Here is a 21086-nt window from a genome sequence, read left to right on the forward strand (position 1 = left end):
AATTCCGATCACTAATTTTTACTATTGTTAATTGTATAATAATTTATTTTAAGTATGTATTCGTTAATTAAGTGTACTAAATAAAAATTTTAGATAGAACTAATCGAATATTTTTTAAAACTATTCAATAGTTTATGCTAAAAATATACTATTCGGTTGTATAAAAACAATTCGAATAGTTATTCGATAGTTTAAAATATTCGAAAATGCCCATTACTTATAAAATTGTCAAATTAGTTTTTTTCAAATGGGAACATATTTTTTAATTAAATAAATTGTTTGATTTCTTATTTTAATAGTAAATGGAATTTGATTATTAGTATACATATATAATACTCGAGGTATTATAAATACAGAGAACTAATTGTATATTATGACGTCGTTTTCACAGACAAGTAGCGTTAATTGTAAATTATGACTTTATCAATAGATATGCTTTCTGTATTGCCTGTTGGTGTATTATAAACTGACAACAATGTGCCTTACACTATTGAAATAAATGCTGTGTATTTGCTGAATATAACGTCATAAAAAACAATTATCTACCTATATTTGTAATCCCACACTTTTTTTTATATTTTATTTCGAAATATTCTTTACACATTTTTTTTATTCATTTTCTAAAATTTATTAATTTATTTAGTATTATCCTTATGAAAACTAAAATTCCCATTTATTCTCTAGCTATAATTTATCATGGTTGTACATATTACCGCTGATCTTTTCGAAATAATAATTACAACGCCATTCGACCTGCTACTTGTTCTCCTCAGCTCTTTCTTGATTTTGCCAACTGTTGATCACCACAATATAACATTAATAACACCGAATGCATTACCCTGAGGGCCGTTGATTTAAAATAATAAAATAAGTGGTTGTTGGAAATTGAATTAGATCTGTTAATTACACATTATTTTTCAATGGCATAAAACACAACAGTAATTTTAGACCATCGACTATTTAATTTTTTCGATGTTCGATATTCGAAATAGAGAACCGAAAAAGGAAAACCAAAAATGGGCATAAACTTTATGCAGTGTAACCGACAGACGCAAAAAATAATAATACCGATTTTGTACGGTCGTACAACAATTACGTAAGTCCCTACACGCCATCACTACAAGACACTGGAAAAGGTTTGCCACGGAACGTCTGATAAGAGCCAGACATCAACTGACCACGTGACACATTGTCCGACTTGAACAATGTTCATTTGAGTGTGACCTAATTTTAGAAGTATACGCAGACGAAAATTAAATATTAATTATTTTTGTGATACTGTTAATATTTAATTTTACACTTCCGAGTACTTTTTCTTCATTTTTTTTAGGCCAAACCGATGATAGTTTATTCTATTTTTATATTAATATCCATATGACTACAATACATAACATATACTTTATCATATTGCTACAATTATTAAGATTGAAGTGACAAAAAACAAAGGGAACTGTTATTCCTATACCATATTGAACGTTTCAAATAAGTGTGATTCATTATAAGTAGTAGAATCTGAGTCTCATTCATCTTCCTCTTATTTTATTCCCTGTATGTTTATTAATGAACAGACCTAACAAATAAAGCGCTTATCAAATCAAAATATTTTCTTCATGCAAAAATAATTTGAGATCGCTTAGCAAAGACTTGATAAAAAAAATTAACTGTGGAAGTATAATACCTTACTCTATTTCTTAAACTTAGATAATAAATCTGGCAAGATGCTTCCTTGTTATATTTCTTTATTTTCTCCCCTATTTATTGACAATGTATATATTAGAACTTCAAAAGCGTTTATAGCTTTAAGACCCCACAATCACCAATCGAACTATACTAAGACTAATAAGACTTTAAAATAAGGACTGGAGGTAAGGTTTATTTTTATCTGTAGGCAATAATTAACTCTACTACCACTTCCACTATGGTATAATAATGTTAATATCTTTTAAAATACTGGTTCAAAAGTTGCAGTTCAATATTTTCTTAATTAGATCATTTCTTAGTCTGTAATTTATTAGAACATACGTTTCAACTTAAAAAACTTAAGTTGATAAAATTATAAAATGGAAGGAGTTGACAGTTTTTATTTTGGAAATTATGTCATCATTTAACAATTAATCTGTATCAGATATTTTAGAACTTTACCGATTAATGCACTTTTACAATGCACAATATTAATTATATTATTTAAAAAGTAAATGTATATTTAATGATTTGAGTACTTAAGTCGTAGCATTAAATTTCTATTAAAAGTTCAAAATTTCATTATTTTAAAGAAAATAAGACTTAATAATTAATACAAATAATTATGCAACATTTATTGTTTTAATTTCCTATGTATACAAAATAAAAACACTTTACAGATATGAAAAGTCAGTTAAATAAAACAAAACACAAATATGATCTATTACAAAACATAAACGCACCATTCTTTAAAATAAAAACAGCAACCAGTATACCATTAAATAATAATAATAATAATGACATATATACAAATGCAATAAAGGTGGTATTTGCTTTAAGAAAACATTATTAAAAACATACATAAAGTTATATGCTTTTAGTGATAATTATTGGTGAACTTATGTAATAATAAAAATAATAAATAATAATGTGATAGATTTTGTGTAAAATTAAATAAAAAATACTTTAATGAACATAGTTACATGCCAGTGGTAACGTGACAAAATAATGTGATAAAACAAAATACAATACATTTAATATTATAATAGTAAATCATTTTACTCTATAAATTTACAATATTGCTACATAAATGTAGTCAGAAACTTTTATTGCACCTTTTTTTTCTCTCCAAAAATATTGTCCATTATATAAATTATATAATATATATTTTTAAACAAATTTATAATTTACAGCATCACAAATACAAAACATTGTCGAAAAACTAAAATAATATAAAAAAAATTCTAAGTTTTTATTAGCAATATGAAAGGGTAGAAATAATTGAAAACAACTTAGAAATGAGGAAATTGAGAATGAGCACAATTTTTTAAGGGCTGTTAGGGAAAACGTGAGCACTTCTTTTAAGCGATTGTACAAATGAGATCAAAAATTTTTTTAAATACATTCATTGTCAGACATGCGACTCAAGTGGAACGTTTAAAAGTTTGGATAAATAGTTTGGGTCAGCCATACTTCTGGGTCGTATTCCCATTTCTTTGAGGCCACCCACTACACGTGCCCAGCTCAAATCTGGTGAGCTGGTCCTACGCTCTTTGCAGCTATTTTCCAATTCTTCTTTTTCTTTATTGTCCAACCAAGTGATTTTATCAAAATCCTTAGTACCACCAACAGTATGTCTTCTTTTAATACTTCGATCGGCAGTTACACCATTTTTTCGTTTTTGACGAGCTTCTTTATCACGTAATGAACTACATCTTCTAGATAAGCCCTGTTTTCGTTTATTCATATTACTTTCGGTCTTTTCCGTCTTAGTAAGCAAATCGGACCGACGATGCTTAGACGCATCACCGTTTTTTGTCAACATCATAACTTCAAATTTAGTATACTTCTGAGTATACCTTTCATGTTTGTTTAATGATTCACACCGACGTAATTTTACATGATTTCCATATTCAGGGCGGTTTTCTTTTTGCTTCAATGATTCTGAACGGCGAAGTCGCACATTAGAATTTGCATTAAAATCTTGCAAGCACTCAAAATGGTTTGGTATTTCATGTTGTGGAGAAGAATCTTTGACTGTTTCACTAGTTGAGTCTTTTAAGTTTTCAATTTCCTACAAATAAATTTTTTTTTGTAAATTATATTAATAAAATTAATAGATTAAGCTTACATGTTTTTCAGTAATGTGTTGGCTGTGTCTTTCTAATGATCTATGCAAACTAGGATCTCTGTATGGTTGAGCATCTATTGTCTTTTCTTCATCAGACTTACTAGAAATATGTTGGGTTTGGTTGTTATCAACAGATTCTGGAGTGGCTACAGAACTAACAGTGTCATTTGGTACTGAAAGTGACTTCAGTTTTTTGTCAAAGGCTGAAGTCAGACTCACCAATAAATCCCCTCCTAACCATAAAAAACAAATATTATTTTGTGAACCAAGTCTAGAACTAAAAATTTAAAAAAAATTGTACTATAATAATTAAAATGTTAGAATCAATCATCTACGACTTTAGATCAACACACACTGTTAAAACACAATAATCTGCTTAGCATTAACAATATATTTTATTTTAACATATTTTATAAAAACATAATATTTAATTAATTTTTTTACCATTTAATATAAAAACAATAAAATACTAACTATTTTATGTTATCAGAAAGTAATGATCTATTTTTAATAACACAACAAGGAAATAACTACAGAAGAAAGAAATGTAGTGGAAGAGAAGACATTAGAAACCCTTTTCCTAGTGTATTAATAAAGACAAACATATTTGTGTTAAAGACCAAACCTTATCATTTTTAAACTTTCAGATCTTCCAAATCAATTTGTTACATTTGGAGTTTTTACAATAACCTAGTAAAGATAGATTTAAATATTTGCGACAGTACTATCAATTAACTCAACTAAAATAACAAAAGTTTGTAAAATCTAATACTTCAAATAAGTTATCAATGGAAGAAATGATTAAAATTAAAAACATTTAAAAAAAACTTTTATTAGACTTTAGACAAAAAAAAAAAAAATCCATCACAATGGGGACATGACATAGTTGGATCTAGTATAGAATATCTGACAGTGATTAAAATCACTTCAAAAAAAAAACACTTTGATGCAAATCTGTAGATAGTGTTTAATTTAAAAAAATTGGTGGATTATTCCAAAAGCTACATGATCTCCTATTATCTTATCTATGTTTTGATTACAAGTTTTATGATTTATAAGTGTAGTATATGAATAAATAAATAAATAAATAAATATATATATATATATATTATGTATATTAATAATATATAAATATAAATAGTATTTATCTTAAAAAATATATAATGATCCATACATTTTTCAAAAAGTTATGACAGTTTAAAGTAAAAAAAATTGAATAAATGTCAAAAATTAGGGATTTTTAAATTTGTAATTTTTTTTGTAGATTCCCCCATTTACGGAGAACGAGGGAAATTTGTTCAATTTTTGAGGGTAATGTCTTCGACAAGATACAATTTGTGATCTTTTGACGTATCGTTAAAAGAAATCGGTTTGGTGAGAGCTGAGAAAAAGTGGTAAGACACAAAACACATCATAGTAAAATAAATACTTTCTCAGCTTCGCATCAAAGCTAAAATTAGTGAAATATATTTTAAAATATTGAAAAAAATAAGTACAGTTTTATTTTAAACAAATAAATATCAATAAAATTAGTTTAAAAGTAAAACCAAGCAAAATTAGAAAAAAAGACATTGTTAACTTTTTTTAAATGTGTATATAAGAACCTTTCAGGTTGATAGTAGTAATAATGTGGAAATTGATTAAGGGAAGTGCTGAAAACCCATCCTTGTCGTTTGTTATTAAAATGTTGGTGTATGTTACCATTTGCTGTAAATTTCATCAATATATATGAAATTATAAATTAACAGCATAAGTACATCATTACATGATAGAATAAGAATATATCTACAGATTACACTAAAACCTAAATTAATGATTACATATTGATATTGATTATACATTCGTTTAAATGAGTACTTAAGTATTTCTTTTTACATATACTTTTTATTAAAAATAATTAATAATACCTTCATCTGATGCATGACTAGAAGGACGCTCTTTTGACACTCTAGAAACATCATTAACAGAATCTGATGACCAATCATCTGCAGTGTTATTACTTGTTTTTAACCTTTTTTGATTACTCTTTGAATCAATTTCATTCTTTGTTTGATCAAATGAAATTCCATTATTTAATGTTCCCTTAGACACTTTAACCATAACTATTGAAATTATTATTATTAAATGACAGAGTGGATTAGAAAATAGATAATATTTGTATTTACTTGGTGGGTAGTCTTTGGCGAGCAATAAAGCTTGACTTGGTTGTCCAACTGGTTCGTTAACTCCAAAATACTCTCTTCTTCTTTGACCTCTACTAATTTCCCTTTGTAACATTGCTTTGGTTTCTTGTTCAAACTTTCGAATTCTTTCTTGGGTAGTTTCATTCAGGTTAACATAAGATTTAATAGGAGCACCTCCATCAACTACATTAGTAGATGAAATTGAAGAATGATAACTAGTTTGAAGTCGATCAAGGCTATCTTCTGATTCATTGAGACTGGTAGTTGACACAGTTTCTGAACTAGCTTTAGAACTATTTAGCTTCTCTTTATCACTTAATTCCTACGAAAAAAAAAAATAAATAAATAAAGTAAAATACATAAATTATAAAGATTGCTTAAAAAATATAGTACTTGTTTAACATCAGTAGTTGATGATGTGTTATTTAGAGGAACTACAGTATTGGTATTGGAACGAGATTTTCGAGATAAATTAGAGTTCTTACTAGTGGCACGATGCATCTTACGATTAGCTGCAGCTACAATATTGGATACTAAATCTTTAGCTAAGAATGGTGTACTATATTGGTTTCCAGACACTTTGTTAATATTATCTAGAAGGTTTTGATTAGGCGCAGATTGTTCAATTTCTGGAACTTGACCACAATTTTCTGGTATAGATGCTTTTAGATCTGCCACATCACCATTACCATAACACCAATCGGCCTAAAAAGAAGTTTATTCAAAATTTATTTGCTTATTCAATATTTTTGTCATGAAGTTACTATAAATTGTTTTATTTTTTGTTTTGAATTTAATAATTAAAAAAATATAATTTTAAAAATCATGATCTTTTGAAATATCTATTTTATAAAATTTAATTATTTTAATAATTTTAATACACAAAAAAAAATTACCTGTAATATAAGTGATTCCACAATACGACATTGGTGACTCATATCAGTGACCATAGTTACCATATTGTTGTCAGCAGAATGTACAAGTGTAGGACCAAAAACTATGGCTAAATTTCTGGCTTCCATTTTATTTACTCCACTATGTTGAACAACTTTCTTTAGATGCATTAACAAGTACTTAAGTGTTTCAAAATGATGCTCAGGTAATTTGTGAATCTAAAACAAGATAGTTTTAAATCAAATTTATTGATTTTTTGTGCATAATAAGAAAAACTAATAACTTTAACTAACAAGTTCACGTAATTTAACCATGCGTTGAACAGGATCATCAATTTTATCAGCTTCTATGAAATGTGGATACATTTCAGTGGTTAGAAGAGCTTCAGGGAGCCTTCTAAAAAAGGATTTTAACAAACTAGATATGACATTTACATCTGTCCAACGAGGATCACGCTGTAAAAGTTTGAGAGCCATATCAGGAGTTTCCATCCCACCATTGTTAACAGCTTCAGTAAGAGAAGTAATAGCTGCAGTATTGCCAGGAACCCTAAAAAAAAAATACAAATATTTTTAACTATGTAAATAAATAACAGCAAAATTCATAATTATGAATACAAATGTGCATACCTATATATACCAACAATGTCTAATCCTTTATCTTCAACTATTGATGTACATACTTCAACAATTAATGGTACGAACTCAGATTGAGTAGACTAATATAAAACAATAAATTTATTTAGTTTAAAGAAAAAAACATTTTAATTTCAATAACTTACAGGAGGACAAAGTTCGAGGGGGATACCAATTGAGGTGCCAGGTGGTGGAGGCAGTGATGGCATAACTGGAGATACTGGAGAACCTGAACCTTGTTGAATTTTTTTCAACTGTTTAGCCATACGATTCTTCCATGTATTAGTAGACTTTGGAGACTGTGGTTGTATTTGACTTGGACTCCTATCTGGTTTACGGGTTTTTGTGATTGGAGAATCACCAGTGGGTGAACGATTTCTAAATGTTGCTAATTTACGAATTCCCTTTGTGTTACCAGGAGAAACACTTGCACACTAATAGAAATAAATAGTTAATACAAAATTTTTAAAAATCATCTTTTATTCTTACTTCTTCTGCAGAAGGGGCAGATGGTACTTCCAAAGCTTGTTCTTGTAAAGCTTTTAGCCACCGTACCATGGACGAAGTGTCATCGGCTTGTAACAATATTTCAGTGTAACCAACATCCGTGGTATTTGAGTTTAACCGCATAACATGTTTACGTTTAACATAGTCCTGAGCCACCGCTGTGGTGGTCGTCATTAGGTTAATCCGGTCGCAAGACATGTTCACATCTTCTGTTTTGTCTAGTACGGCAGGAGTCTAAAAAAATAAACAATTTTCGTTAAACGAGATTCCGAAGTTAAATAGCTTTTCATATACCCAAGACCCAGTTGACGCCCAACGTTTGAGACGCGGTCGTCTTTTGGAAGCGCGAAGCCATATCGGCATACAAGAATACTTTAAACGGCGGTCTGGAGAATAGCCTAAAGTGTTCATTTAGAGTTTATTTTTGGAAAAATAAAAAGACGGGTTGACATTAGAATGTTTGAACTGTAACTGAAATTAAAATTGACCGCTTGGAGATCACACGTTGTTATAGGGGTATAATAGTCATGGCGCGTGCCCCTATTGTTATGGATTGTTAAACAATGCATAAATTAGGTACGGTAGCTGCAGAAAACCATATGGTCGCAAATGCGTCATGGAAGAGCTTTATGGTAATTAATGCGATGAAAGTAACGGTAATGACATTTTGTTCCATTATTAAGAAGCAATCGCAAAAAGTAAGATCGTGATAGTCGTCGAGCTAGTAAAAGCAAAAAGTATCTTAATGCTAAATTAAATACTGTTCTTTTAATTAAGTAAAAACGTTAATAATGAAAATTTCGCTATGGTAATGTAGACATGTTAAATTTTCCGGGTACTCACTTCAATAGCGGAAATGTTTGGCAACGATTCCCTCTGTTTATCTTTGTACAAGCACAACGTTTGACCGCGCACCACGGCCCACACGGGTTTCCACGACCTGTCACCAGCTTTCTGTATATAAAAAAGAAAACATACACACAATTATTATCAGAGTTATAGACACGTTCGATTATTAAAGACAAATGTAAACGCTATAATAAACAAACAACGACTTTAATTAATATCTAAGTAGCAAACGACATACCTTTCCATCGATCTGAATGATTTTGCACAGTAGCGATCCTTCTTTGACCACACTACAATTGCCTAGATCTTGAAGGCCAGGACAGCTCTTTTTACCGGCGAGTTTACTAAAAAAAATTATGATTTATATTAAACACAATTGCATTATAATGGTAACGATATTTGCTCATTACTAACTTAACATAACACTACAATTTTACACAAAAATCTGATTTATTAAAATGAAATACCATTATTAGCTTTATGTCAAAGTTTTGCGAATACGATCATTTACAATTATTGAAGATCGAATGTTAAACTAATTAATCAAACGTAGGTTATTTTCAGTAAATAAATTTTTTTTTCTAGGTATATACAGTAATATTCATTGATGCTAAAAATCTAATATATTCTTTAAACTTAACACAAAATTGTACACAGTAAAAACTATTACAATTTATCTCTCAAATAGGTGGGACAAAACAAAATATTTACTGGATTCTAAAAACTTATAATAAACAAATGGGCAAATAATTACGATCGTGCAATACTCATAAATTAGAGTATTTTAAATGACTATGAGTCATAATCATTTGAAATAGAATATACGTTTTTTTTATACATTTAACTATTTTATTTCTTCTATACATTATTTGGGGCCTACGCATGCTAAAAACGCGTACGATTTGAGCAGTGGACTTCTTATTTTGTAAATAAAATCAATTATTTATATTATTATTATTTATTATATGTGAAAAGACACAACGCCGAGTTGTACATATGTATATATTATAAATACAACGGGAGATCAAAGGTGTGTTTATAAGAGTGTCGATAAACACGGGTGAAAAGAACGTTATTATTCATGAGCAGATGGAGAGATAACTTATTACTTTTTTTTTTTTTTATTGCATTTAGTCCGTAGTACGTACACGTCAATATAAAAAACATGCGGGGTAACGGGACGGTGGTCGCGTGCTCCGTTATCAGCAGAAGAAATCAACGACCCTAACGACGAGCATTGAGGGTGGTATGTTACACTTTATGAAGGCGCTTTATTGCCGCAGAAAAGCCACGATTGACTTCATAGGACCCGTTGAAACGAGACACGACATTGCGGTGGTTGTGGTAAAGAGAAATAATATAAATAACAATTTTGAGAAGAGTTTGACAAAACCGTATTGGGTTACACAAGAAAAACCAAACGAAATAATATAAGTTCAATCAATCGGATCACACCGGTCGGATTGTTGTTTGTTCGTAACGTTAAAACAAAAGATAATATTTTTTTAATTAATGATGGTGCGCGGGATAAATACGGTGGGCATCGAGTCAATCGTTTAAGTGCGACCAATTGAAATTAATTTTTGAATTCCGTTAGTTGTCACGAATTCAACGGGAGGAGAACGAAGATTCGGTATAATCCGAAGCGAATCCAAGGACCCCAGACAGGGTCGCAGGCGATTATTTTTTTATCAGTAACTACAACTATTACAGCGACTTACGAGAAATCGTAGAACTCAATGTCTGTTGCCGATACGCAGTATTCTTTGCGGCGGCGAAATTTAATTGTTAAAAAACACATGATGTATCCCGAATATTAACATTAGAGCGCACATTGTGTTCGGAATGTCTGTAGATGACTGAGGGAGATGAAAACAAAAAGCGAACTGATTGGGGCGAAAGATGACACTCGAATGGAACACAATAGATCTTGTTCGGACAAGTCTAAATTTAACTCGGTCGCCATCAATTGCAAATGTTTTTTTTTCTCCAACTGGGCTAATCCAGCAATGCGTCAGATCTAAACAAGTTTCGTTAAAAATGCGTTCACTTTTTAGACACACAATATGATATTATTATTAATATACATCTGTATAAACGACGGTTATACAGCGGACTTCGGTCTATAGGCGATAACCATTAAAAAAAGCAACACTGTCTTCGTCTTTTTCATTTCTTTTTTACAACGTACCCACGTGGACGCGACTGCAGTTTAAATGGGCGTCGGAGCAACACGTAATGGTGTTTGGACTGCATCCCATTAGCTTTGGATATTAGTGGAAGCAAACGATAGTCGCGTTTGATTAATGGCCCGTCGGTCGAACAATAGTTTATTTTCGTTTATCAGTAAAATTACACGAAAAATATTATTCAGTAAATCTCTCGGGAGACATTACAATATTAAATTAACAACATGTGTTAGAATTTAAAAACGCGGTCGCAGTTAAATCTAGATTTGTATAAAATACATACACAAAAGCGTCCAAAAAACACATGGACATATTTTTACCTACGCACTATCTATTTTACATTATCTAATAGGACACGGGCACAATACGATAAGTCTCGGACACAACGCAACAACAATAACAATAAAACACTACAACATAATAAAATGCATAAAACACAAAAAAAAAACATAACGAAATAGTATGCTTTGAGACGAACCCACGATCAGAACTTGAGGCCGCATCTTCGAAAAGTCGCCGCAACCTTTGGATCTCTCCCGGAAATAACGGTGCGCGCCATTTTTTTTGCACTCTGCACATCACATACAATTTAAATAAAACAACAAATCCTTACACCAACATAATTAAAGTAATTCACTATCGACTAAATTAAGCGCGAAATATATTATCATAATTATAATAACTACCGTCGCGATTAAATTTAGTAAGTAGCGCATGCAAAACGCGGTTTTCTTCTTTTTTATTTTTGCCAAAAAATTATTCAAAATAAATTATACACGAAAAAAAAAATACCTCATGATTTACGTTTTCTAGCTTCACACCGGCACACATTTCTCTAGGAAACGATCTTATTAAATACTAAAGAGAATAACCTGTTGTATTTAACACCGCTAGGTATAAATTAAAAAAGATGTCCATCGGAAAAACTATCAGCTACTTCATAAATATTTTATCAATATTTAATCAATAATAGTATGGCAATGATATGATAATACAAACAATTGGTGTTTTCGTTAAATTGTAAACACAAATATTGAACTTTGTTTTATTAAGATTGGCCGGACTACTGACGCCTAATGAGGAACAGCAACCAATTATCCGAACCGTCTTGGGTTTATCGGCGATAGAATAATAATAACTGTATTAAGCAAATATCATTGTTTCGCGAATTATTCTATCATTAAGTACACAGAATTATCAAATTTAGTTCCATTGATCATTCTGTATCAGCTGGACAAGAAAATAAAATTGACTTTAGTTTTTTTTTTTCAATTAATTTAACCATTTTAATTCTCATACGTTATTTTTCTCATTGACTACGACACTAACGATAAACACGTTTTAACTAGCAAAGAATAATTTTTTAACTTACTTTTGTTGAGTGACAACGATAGGAGAAGGTTCGGATTCAGACTCGGTGGTAGTCAAGTCGTCGACGCTCATTCGATCGCCCCATGCCGTGGCTTTCAAATAGGATATCCTCCGGGTGGTGCGTTCTTCATCTAATGGCGATTAAAAGAAGAAAAAAACACATTTACAAATTAAAACATGCGAACAGATATAATATAAGCAAAGTGTGGCTTATCCTAAAGCATAGCAGTTAACAGATGAAATTAGATGAGATATATTTCCCCTCACCGTTTATGCCAATCAAATTAGTCCTTAACGTGACGGCGGCAGTGGCTGTTTCGGACGGATTTGGCTGTTCGACGTTATCGTTCAAAGAATCAATTGACACTGCGTTAAAAAAATAACAGGAAAATAGATCCGATTAGGAATGATTATTTCCACACTAATTGTTGAACATGTATAAAAATATATTTTAGCTACTTTTACAAACATAAAGCCAGTTATGTATCTATGGAAACCGAGCGAATAGTTAGATACAACGATATTTACACAAAACAAATTAAAATAAAATATTAAATACTACTAATAAGCGGTAGCAATGACGACGGCAAAATAAGCAATTTTATCTAAAAAATGTCTAACAATTTTTTTCTAGAAACAAAAAGAGATACGACCGTCTGTCGACCAGGTACGTATAGAGTTACTCATTGAACATAGTTACACGAAGTGTTCTCGATATACAAGAATGTACACTTGTCTCTTCTTACCCGCCAAGTCCAAGCTCGGCATATACGATATTGTCGGGTAGATTGCAAATTGTTTTAATTATCGAGTAAAAAACGCCTGAACGTCAGAACAAGGTGTAAATACGACACTATAATACTATAGCAGTGGTAGTTGCACGTTGCTGGTCAAGTCACAACATAAAGGCGTTAAACATCTTGTGATAAATTAAGGTAAGTATAGAGTCCCGTAGAAGAATTTATTTTTAATGATCGCAACATAAACGGGTAAAATTTCACGGGCCAGTAGAAAAATAATAAATTGTTTCGGTAGAACGTGGAAAAAAAAAATAGACAATGAAATCACTAATAAATTATTGTTGCGTTAGATTTGGAAGACAATAGCTCAATGCTCGTATCAAGGCTAAATAAAAGAAAGCTAGTAAAAAAATAATAATAATAAAGTAAACTATGAGCTATCTAGTAAAAGACTAATGGTATAATTGGGCACAGTTTTTTGATATTAACAATTTTAAATAATAAAGACAAGGTTATAATCATAATTAACTCCCAAAGTGACCTACATGCTATGGCACATGCAATTTTTTATTTTTCTTATTAATAAGTAATGTTTACACGGAGGCGCCAATTTACTGTAAAAAGTATTGTTATTTGTAAAGAAGCTTTTCCTGCCACGAGACATTATTTCGAGAGAATGTAGAATAACAGTTGGTTAGTACAGTGCAATGGACTAGAGCATTATGTTTTCATTCGCTTACTGCTCCACTCTAATCAGTATGATTTTTTTTTTTTTTAAAGACATTCTGATATTATGCAATGGTTATTGATTAAATTGATGTTAACATAATTGTGTTATTCTCTGGTCCACTCCCTCTTTCACATTTTTTTTTAGGTGTGTTTTTAAAATCAACAGGCTAACCTTGACTGGAGCCACTGGACTGTAAGGCGAAATTGACCGGCCTATCCTTGGGCAGCTCAAGTCGCGTTGGCCGCACAAAACGTCGGTGGTTTTTCTTTTCCAAGTTGTCGCCATTTTCCGACACTGGCCTCTGGCTGCGTCGCTCTTTAGCGTACACACAAAAAATAACATTTTTCTTTTTTTAATTAATATTTATTTACAATAAATAAACATATATAAATAACTGTTCTAGATTCGAGTCAAACATTTCTCTTTATGCTGGAAACATTAGACCAACCCCCAAAAGAAAAGTCGAACAATAAATAAACGACAAGTAAATTATGCCATCCGTTTATTTTTATCGTTTTGCGAGTTTTTTTTTACCATATTTAACATATTCTGCGATAACTTTCACCGGTCGAATCGAATGTTGGCCGCGAATTGTGTATTTATTTTTGACACAATTGATTCAACGCGAATATATTTGCACGATTGCAGTGTAATAATGCCTAGTCTATGGAAACGGGGTCAAAACCAAATTGGCCGTCGCCCGGGCCGGAAGGGAGACCCCTTTTGTCTGGCGAACAACATCATAATCGCCGCTGTTATCGTTTCCAACGGATGGCCTACACGCACATTAAAAAATTCAAACAGGAGAAAGGTTGACGTATGGCTTGGGAACTCTTCCAAAAAAAAAAAAATTAAGCTTGAGTACCCTTTAAAGACGTTTCAATGCAATTCACAGGCGACACAGTGAACGCAGTTGATTAATTCGAAACGGCGACGGAAATTTATGAGTCGAGAAAAATAAATATCACGAGAAAAAACATTGTGAACGAAAACAAAACGTTTTCTAAACGTGTTGTACTCTGGCCGGTGTGGTAGTAAATGGCTAGTAAATATCGTCGCATAGACAACGAAAATGTGATACATAAAAAACGCACATCAAGACGGGCCGCCGCCGTCGACAGGGTTATTTTTATACGGTCGGAGTGGGCGTCGTCAAGTAGCGGTAGAGTAACAAGAATAATGTCGTGGAAAAATAAAAATAATTAAAATCAAAACGCTTGTCCAACCGGTTGAAAATCAGACCGGAGTTCGACTGGGTCGATAAAGGTTTATACGTCGCCGCAATGGATATCGTGTATTCCTCGGTGTGTTTATTCATTCCGTTTTTACAAGTGGCAAGTATTTTTTGCATTTGCATTTGACGGCCGTGTGAGAATTTCATTATGATTACTACACGGAATTTCATCGGTAGGGTAATGACGAAGCCGTCACTGCTACTAGTATTTATTTCTAACTACAGCTTTATATACACAAATAAAATACACATTCAACTGCAGGCTGCGGTTACGGGGAGAGAAAGACTGCATCGCGATGCACATACTATGATACCACCAAGGCCATAATTATCTACTGTAAACGCTACTGAAACGGAACGAAAAACACTACAATTCGACAGTGTTGTAGGCACATTTTTTTATTTCTAAACAAACTACGCGCTCGAAATAATAATAATTACGGTCGTGATATACACAAACGTATTATTAAATTGATCAACAGTGGAAATAAAAGTACAATAGGCAAACTGCAATCGGATGATCTACGTGAACGCGTAAAACAGCAGTTAATACTAAAGCTAAATGAAAAACGCAGCAACAAATACTATGTAAACAGTACTCGTTTTGTTTTTCGTACAGAGCAAACAAGGTGTAAGGAAAAATTCAAGTAGCCTTCATCGACCACTTGACCAACACACTAACTCAGCACACGCACATGTATTACGATAGTTATATGTACATGTAATTATCACATATAAGGTTTTTCGTTTGTTTACCTATTATAGTGGGTTTTTTACATGCCGCCAGGTACGAATCTTGGCGTACCACCGGTTTGAAGCGGTACGACTCGTCCTTAGAAACCAGCGATTCTTCTAAAAAAAACAAAACAAAAAACAAAAACCCCTAATTGTAGACAAACACTATAAAAACAAGACAAAATAAAAATAAGCGTGAAATAAAAAAATAAAATAGTAAAGCACGTGTAAATCATGATTTTTTAGGAATGTACATGGATTTCGTCTTCGCCCAACGACGTTCAAAGCTCGCACAGACATAAACATGTACCCAAAGACACAACGAAAACGTGCAAGCGCTTACCTTTACTGGACTCGGATTCCTTTGGCGGTTCACAGTGGATCTTAGTGCTACCGATCGGTACGATTAGGTTACCGGAATGGTAAGGGACGATCTCAGTGTCGGCGGCACAAGACTTGTCCGAACCTAATAAACGCGGCAGCAGTTTAGTAAACTTCATACGCGCTGAAACGCAATATAAGACAACTTACTGCAACTGCTGAGCACATCTTCTTTACTGTCATGTTGTTGCTTCTTGTCCGAGCTTAGTTTCTGTTCGTACTCCATTTTTCTCACGGCGACATTAGGAACATTATGTTTAGACGACAGTCTGGCCAATTCGCTGCGATAAAAGTCCGTTTTGTCATCGATCTTTCCGCTTTCGAATTGTTTGGCCCTCATGGACACCACTTGCGAATTGGTCTGTTTCAGATGATCCGCAGCCGCCTCTACTGGTACACTACCGGCAGTGGGCTTCTTTGCATCCTCGCTAATTTTGCCTAGGATATTTACAAACTGCTTGCCCTTGGGTTTGGATGCGGTGGCCGTGACGGGAGACGGCGACGTCGTCGCGACGGCCGTCTTCTCTGGAACAGGACCAGTGCCGGCTGGTACCGACTGCGGGGGAGATTGCTGCAGACTGTTTGGCGGCCATTGAGGCGCCGCAAGCTTCTGAGGCCTCGAATAGAACTCTTTGGCCTGGTGTGTTTGGACGACAGGCCGTCTGAGGAACTCTTCTTTTTGCTCGAGGCTCTTCTTCAACCTGGATATGAGGACGGAATCATCGGGCGCGGTGACCGCAGACGTGGAACTTCCGTGCCCTACATACGGGTGGTGGCTCTCGGCCGTGAGCAGCGCATCGCGACACGCCACGCCAACGTCCATGCTGTGCCGGCCTTTGGGATTAAGCAGAGCGGCCTTGTTACGGTAACTGCCACTGGATTCGGCGGCGGACGATCTGCGGGTACTTGGCGTTCGATGGGGCGAAACAAACCGGGCGGCCGCCGAAGACTTTGACGCGCTTCGGTCCCAGGCGTTCTGGTAAATAGGACTGGAGTCACGACCACGGTGGAAACGTAACTCACTGCCCGATGTCATAGCCGTTTTCAGGCGACCGGGCCTTTGATTTGTCTCCGGATTGTGGGCAGTCTCACTGAAGTACTGTAAGAAAAAATAAACTTAACTTGACACTTGACCAACATTAGTTTTATTGTAGTCACTCACCAACTGTAGGATGTCGTTTTCCATGGGTACCACCAACAAGTGGAGATAACATGGCGTCTGTTGGATAAGTTGCACGACATGAGCGTAAGGTTTGCCAGCTACAGTTTCGCCGTTAACGCTGATTATACGATCGCCGGTGTTGAGACCCGCAACGCAAGCTGGACCGTTTTCTCGTATGTGTTTCACGAAGATTGTGTCCATCGGCTCATCGGGACGGACGCAAGCGCCTCGCCGCAAACCCAAACGTTCGTCTCCGGCCAACACCTGAAGAGCAAATAAAAAGTCATCTGAATATTATACAACAGGCGTATGTGGTCGTACACCTCGAGCGGGTGACTCATCGGTAAGTTACATAACTTAATTGAACGGATAAAAAAGTAACATTCGTACAATGGGCACCACCATTTCTACGACAAGTGATGTGAAAATGAAAACATCGAACTGTTAAAATGTACATTTTTCGTTAGAAAACCACCGCGGTAACGTTTTACTGTGGTTTTTTATTTCCGTCGCAATTACGGAGGGAAATGTGTCGAAACAAAAACATTCACCTTACCAACAATAAAAATAAATCTAGTCGTATAATTATTGACTGACGTAAATATACACACGGACAAAAACGCAACTCCTACACAACAAGTTTGCTGGTAGTTCAGACTCTGGGCAATGAGTTATTTCAACACAAAAATGAAACGCGAATTTCAAGCCCTTTTCACTGCGAAAAACCGCTGTTGTGACCATTTTGCCGGAGTTATTATATCTCAAGTACCCAACTTACCAGTTAATGCGGGTCATTACGGAATAACGGGATAAAAAAATCGTTGCTTAACTGGCAATAAAATTAGAAATTTTCAACTGCACAGTCAATTTTATCACGTTGCATACTGGTCCTAATTCGAGAAAAAGTCATTAAAAACCAATACGCCAACTAATAACAAGTACATTACAATTACCAGACAGACGTATAATAACACACGTTATTACAATATCATTAAATTTTAATTAATATACTTTGGGTTCCGGTAAATTTGACGTTCTAAGAACTTTTACGCTGAAATTCGTGTAATTATAAGTGTACGTTCGGATATATTTTTTTAATGTTAACCGATTCGCAGGATAAACATTTTTTTTTTTTGTTATTGTTTATTATCGAAATGGCGGCGCCGACCACGAAAATCGCGTATATAATTAAGCACGAGAACACACACCCGACAGTAGGTTAAGACAACTGATGTTCTGATTTACTGTGATTTTGCGGTGAAACACACGGCCGGTACACTAAGAATTATCGTTATTTATTCCGAGAAAAAATAATCAAGTTGCAAACAATAGAATGGTTTGAAAATAATAAAAATAATTGCCAAGCGCTAAGAAAAAAACTTTGAATTATTATTATCGTTGTTTAGTAAAACGCAACAGAGTCTGAAACCAAACCAAATTATCTATGAGAACACATTTCTAACACGCGGACGTGATGGACACTCGTATAGACAAAATTCGATTTACTACTCCGAGGGAAAAAGGGCACGGCGCACTGCCAACTCTGCGAATTGAGTACAAGTGTCGGTTTAATTGAAACAACGTCGTCACGGAAGAGAGTTGGCTTGTAACGGCCAGTCCTTAGGACTATAATCGCGGCGGCTTCAATCTGAGAACGGTTCATTCTCAGGTCTTATTTTGGGGCAGGAGGAATGAGATGACGGAAATAGATATTGGAAACCGAAAATAAGCGAGTGCCGAACACCAGCAGGTGACACACGGTTGAAAAAATTTGGTCGAAACGCGCGCGGGATGAGAAAATGCACGTACGTCAATGGCCTTTGCCAAAGTGCTCTATAATCGATAATCTCGTGGTTCGTATGATGGACGACGGCTGATGAACGCACAGCCGTTAGTCCACAACCGATTTGTATTTTTGGCGCAAAACGGCGGGGGGCTTTTATTTGTCTGCGAGACAATTAGGAATTAGTCGAATCTCGCCAATCTGACGGCAGTCCAACGTCGAGGAGAAAAAGAAACAAATAATATTGTCATTGCGCTAATACGAAAAGCCCGTTACCTATTTATATAATGTTCTCTCTCAACTGGCAACTTTGGCGGACCCTGGAGATTTTATTACTTAAAAAACTTGGCACGAATAATTTACTTTATGTGTGTTCTGTTAACCCGCAGGACTATTTTATATTTAAACTTTTTTGCCGTCGCGTCTATTAAAAAACTCGCATTTCAAGTTAAATGTCTATTACTTGTATTTCAATTAAACGCAAATGAAAACTACATTATTATAAACGGTTTCCTCTGCAGGCTGTGTAATAATAATGGATGACACCAGAGTAGACAATCATTCCATACGGACAAGATAGCTACGCTGTTAATTTAATTAATGATTGACTACAGGCACCGCTTAATCGTTCCATTGTTGTCGTCGCGAGATTAAACACAATGGCGAATAGCAACTCGTCTGCAACGTAGACACAAAATACTTGGAAGTGTTAACTTTGAGGAGCGAGTGGTCTCTACTGAGTAGTTGGCAAAATGTCGTGCTGTTACTCGGTTGATATTACACATGACATTATATCGCGTGTCGTCGTCATACTATAACCGGTCATAAATAATACAAATAATAAATGCAATCAAGGCTACCGTGCGACGAGTGACATGAGGACTGATCAGACGTGCCAACGACACACACACGATGTCGTATAAAAAATGTACAGTTGTGCTTTGCTCTCGCACAATGTAGTTTTTTTTTTTACACTCACCAGGTATGACTCGGGCGGGTAAACGATAAAATGCCGCAGCGTGAAACCAAATCCATTTTCCGATCTTCGTACAAAAAGCGATCTGGGACCACTACCCGTTCTCGAGTCTCGGTTTTGGCCCTGCAAAAAACAAACACAAGGATTAATGAAATTGTTGGTTCCGTGTATTAGTTAAAAAATCATGATTCGTATATTATCGAGGTGTACTACACGCGCAGCTAAGTATTATTACTACGAGAGCTTGACACACCGAGTCCTTGAAAAGTCATCTAGATACACTTAGAGTGTAGTACAATGTGGACTCGCGGTAATGTCAAGACGTTCGAACGGGGTCACATCGTGAAGGTTTTAAAGGACGTTAAGAGTACTGACGAAATTTACGAGCTTCGCTTTTATTTTTTTTTTACCGCGACTACTGACGATATTATTATTATCATTTTTTTATTCGCTACAACTCTGATGCATGAGCACGACAGACAACATCAAACACTTTGCTTACGTCAAGAACAGTTATACATTCAATAAAACTTTTTACAAGCCTCAAATGACGATTAACAACATTGTACACGGTCTTTTGCCTAAAGCTACGTAAATCACTCGCTTAAGAGTCGGAGATATCAATCTGAGCTCTTAAGAGTACCTAGGGGACGTCGTTTTTACAGTAAGTGCATCACGTCCATTAATACGTTTACGATTCGTATAACCCGTTTGGGTATTGCAGAAAAATATGACATTAAAAACGTGCAAATGGGCCAGAGATAGATAAATATGCACTTTGCATAAATAAATGGCGTTTGGAGCAAATGGTTAATTTTTTTTTAGCATATATAGTCTTACTTTTAGCTTCGATGCGAAGCTGAGAAGGTATTGGTTTTACTAAGATGTGTTTTTTTTTTTTTTTTT

At 34.1% G+C, this 21086-nt stretch overlaps 1 protein-coding gene across 16 annotated transcripts in view; it reads right to left on the minus strand.

Annotated features, from left to right (window-relative positions):
- Positions 1-2289: 2289 nt before the first annotated feature.
- LOC126907983 (rho GTPase-activating protein 21) overlaps positions 2290-21086 on the minus strand; it is a 46540-nt gene continuing 27743 nt past the window's right edge. For 4 of the 16 annotated variants that reach the window (XM_050689730.1, XM_050689731.1, XM_050689728.1 and 1 more), the window contains 21 exons: positions 20184-20303; positions 17422-17685; positions 16410-17358; positions 16222-16344; positions 15900-15995; positions 14081-14224; positions 12707-12805; positions 12441-12570; positions 11547-11639; positions 9118-9223; positions 8874-8984; positions 8013-8264; positions 7670-7957; positions 7518-7606; positions 7182-7437; positions 6891-7106; positions 6388-6699; positions 5977-6316; positions 5719-5913; positions 3812-4044; positions 2290-3754 (listed from right to left, as the gene is read on the minus strand). In XM_050689730.1, coding sequence (XP_050545687.1) covers positions 3092-3754; positions 3812-4044; positions 5719-5913; positions 5977-6316; positions 6388-6699; positions 6891-7106; positions 7182-7437; positions 7518-7606; positions 7670-7957; positions 8013-8264; positions 8874-8984; positions 9118-9223; positions 11547-11639; positions 12441-12570; positions 12707-12805; positions 14081-14224; positions 15900-15995; positions 16222-16344; positions 16410-17358; positions 17422-17685; positions 20184-20303 — 5079 coding nt within the window. In that variant the 3' untranslated portion in view covers positions 2290-3091. Of the gene's footprint in view, positions 3755-3811; positions 4045-5415; positions 5519-5718; positions 5914-5976; positions 6317-6387; positions 6700-6890; positions 7107-7181; positions 7438-7517; positions 7607-7669; positions 7958-8012; positions 8265-8873; positions 8985-9117; positions 9224-11546; positions 11640-12440; positions 12571-12706; positions 12806-14080; positions 14225-15899; positions 15996-16221; positions 16345-16409; positions 17359-17421; positions 17686-20183; positions 20304-21086 lie in introns of those variants that run through there. The other 12 variants (XM_050689729.1, XM_050689746.1, XM_050689735.1 and 9 more) reach the window with 12 other exon arrangements.

This window comes from Daktulosphaira vitifoliae, unplaced genomic scaffold (genome assembly GCF_025091365.1).
Source record: "Daktulosphaira vitifoliae isolate Bord-2020 unplaced genomic scaffold, ASM2509136v1 Scaffold_5, whole genome shotgun sequence".
Classification (NCBI taxonomy): Eukaryota; Metazoa; Arthropoda; class Insecta; order Hemiptera; family Phylloxeridae; genus Daktulosphaira; species Daktulosphaira vitifoliae.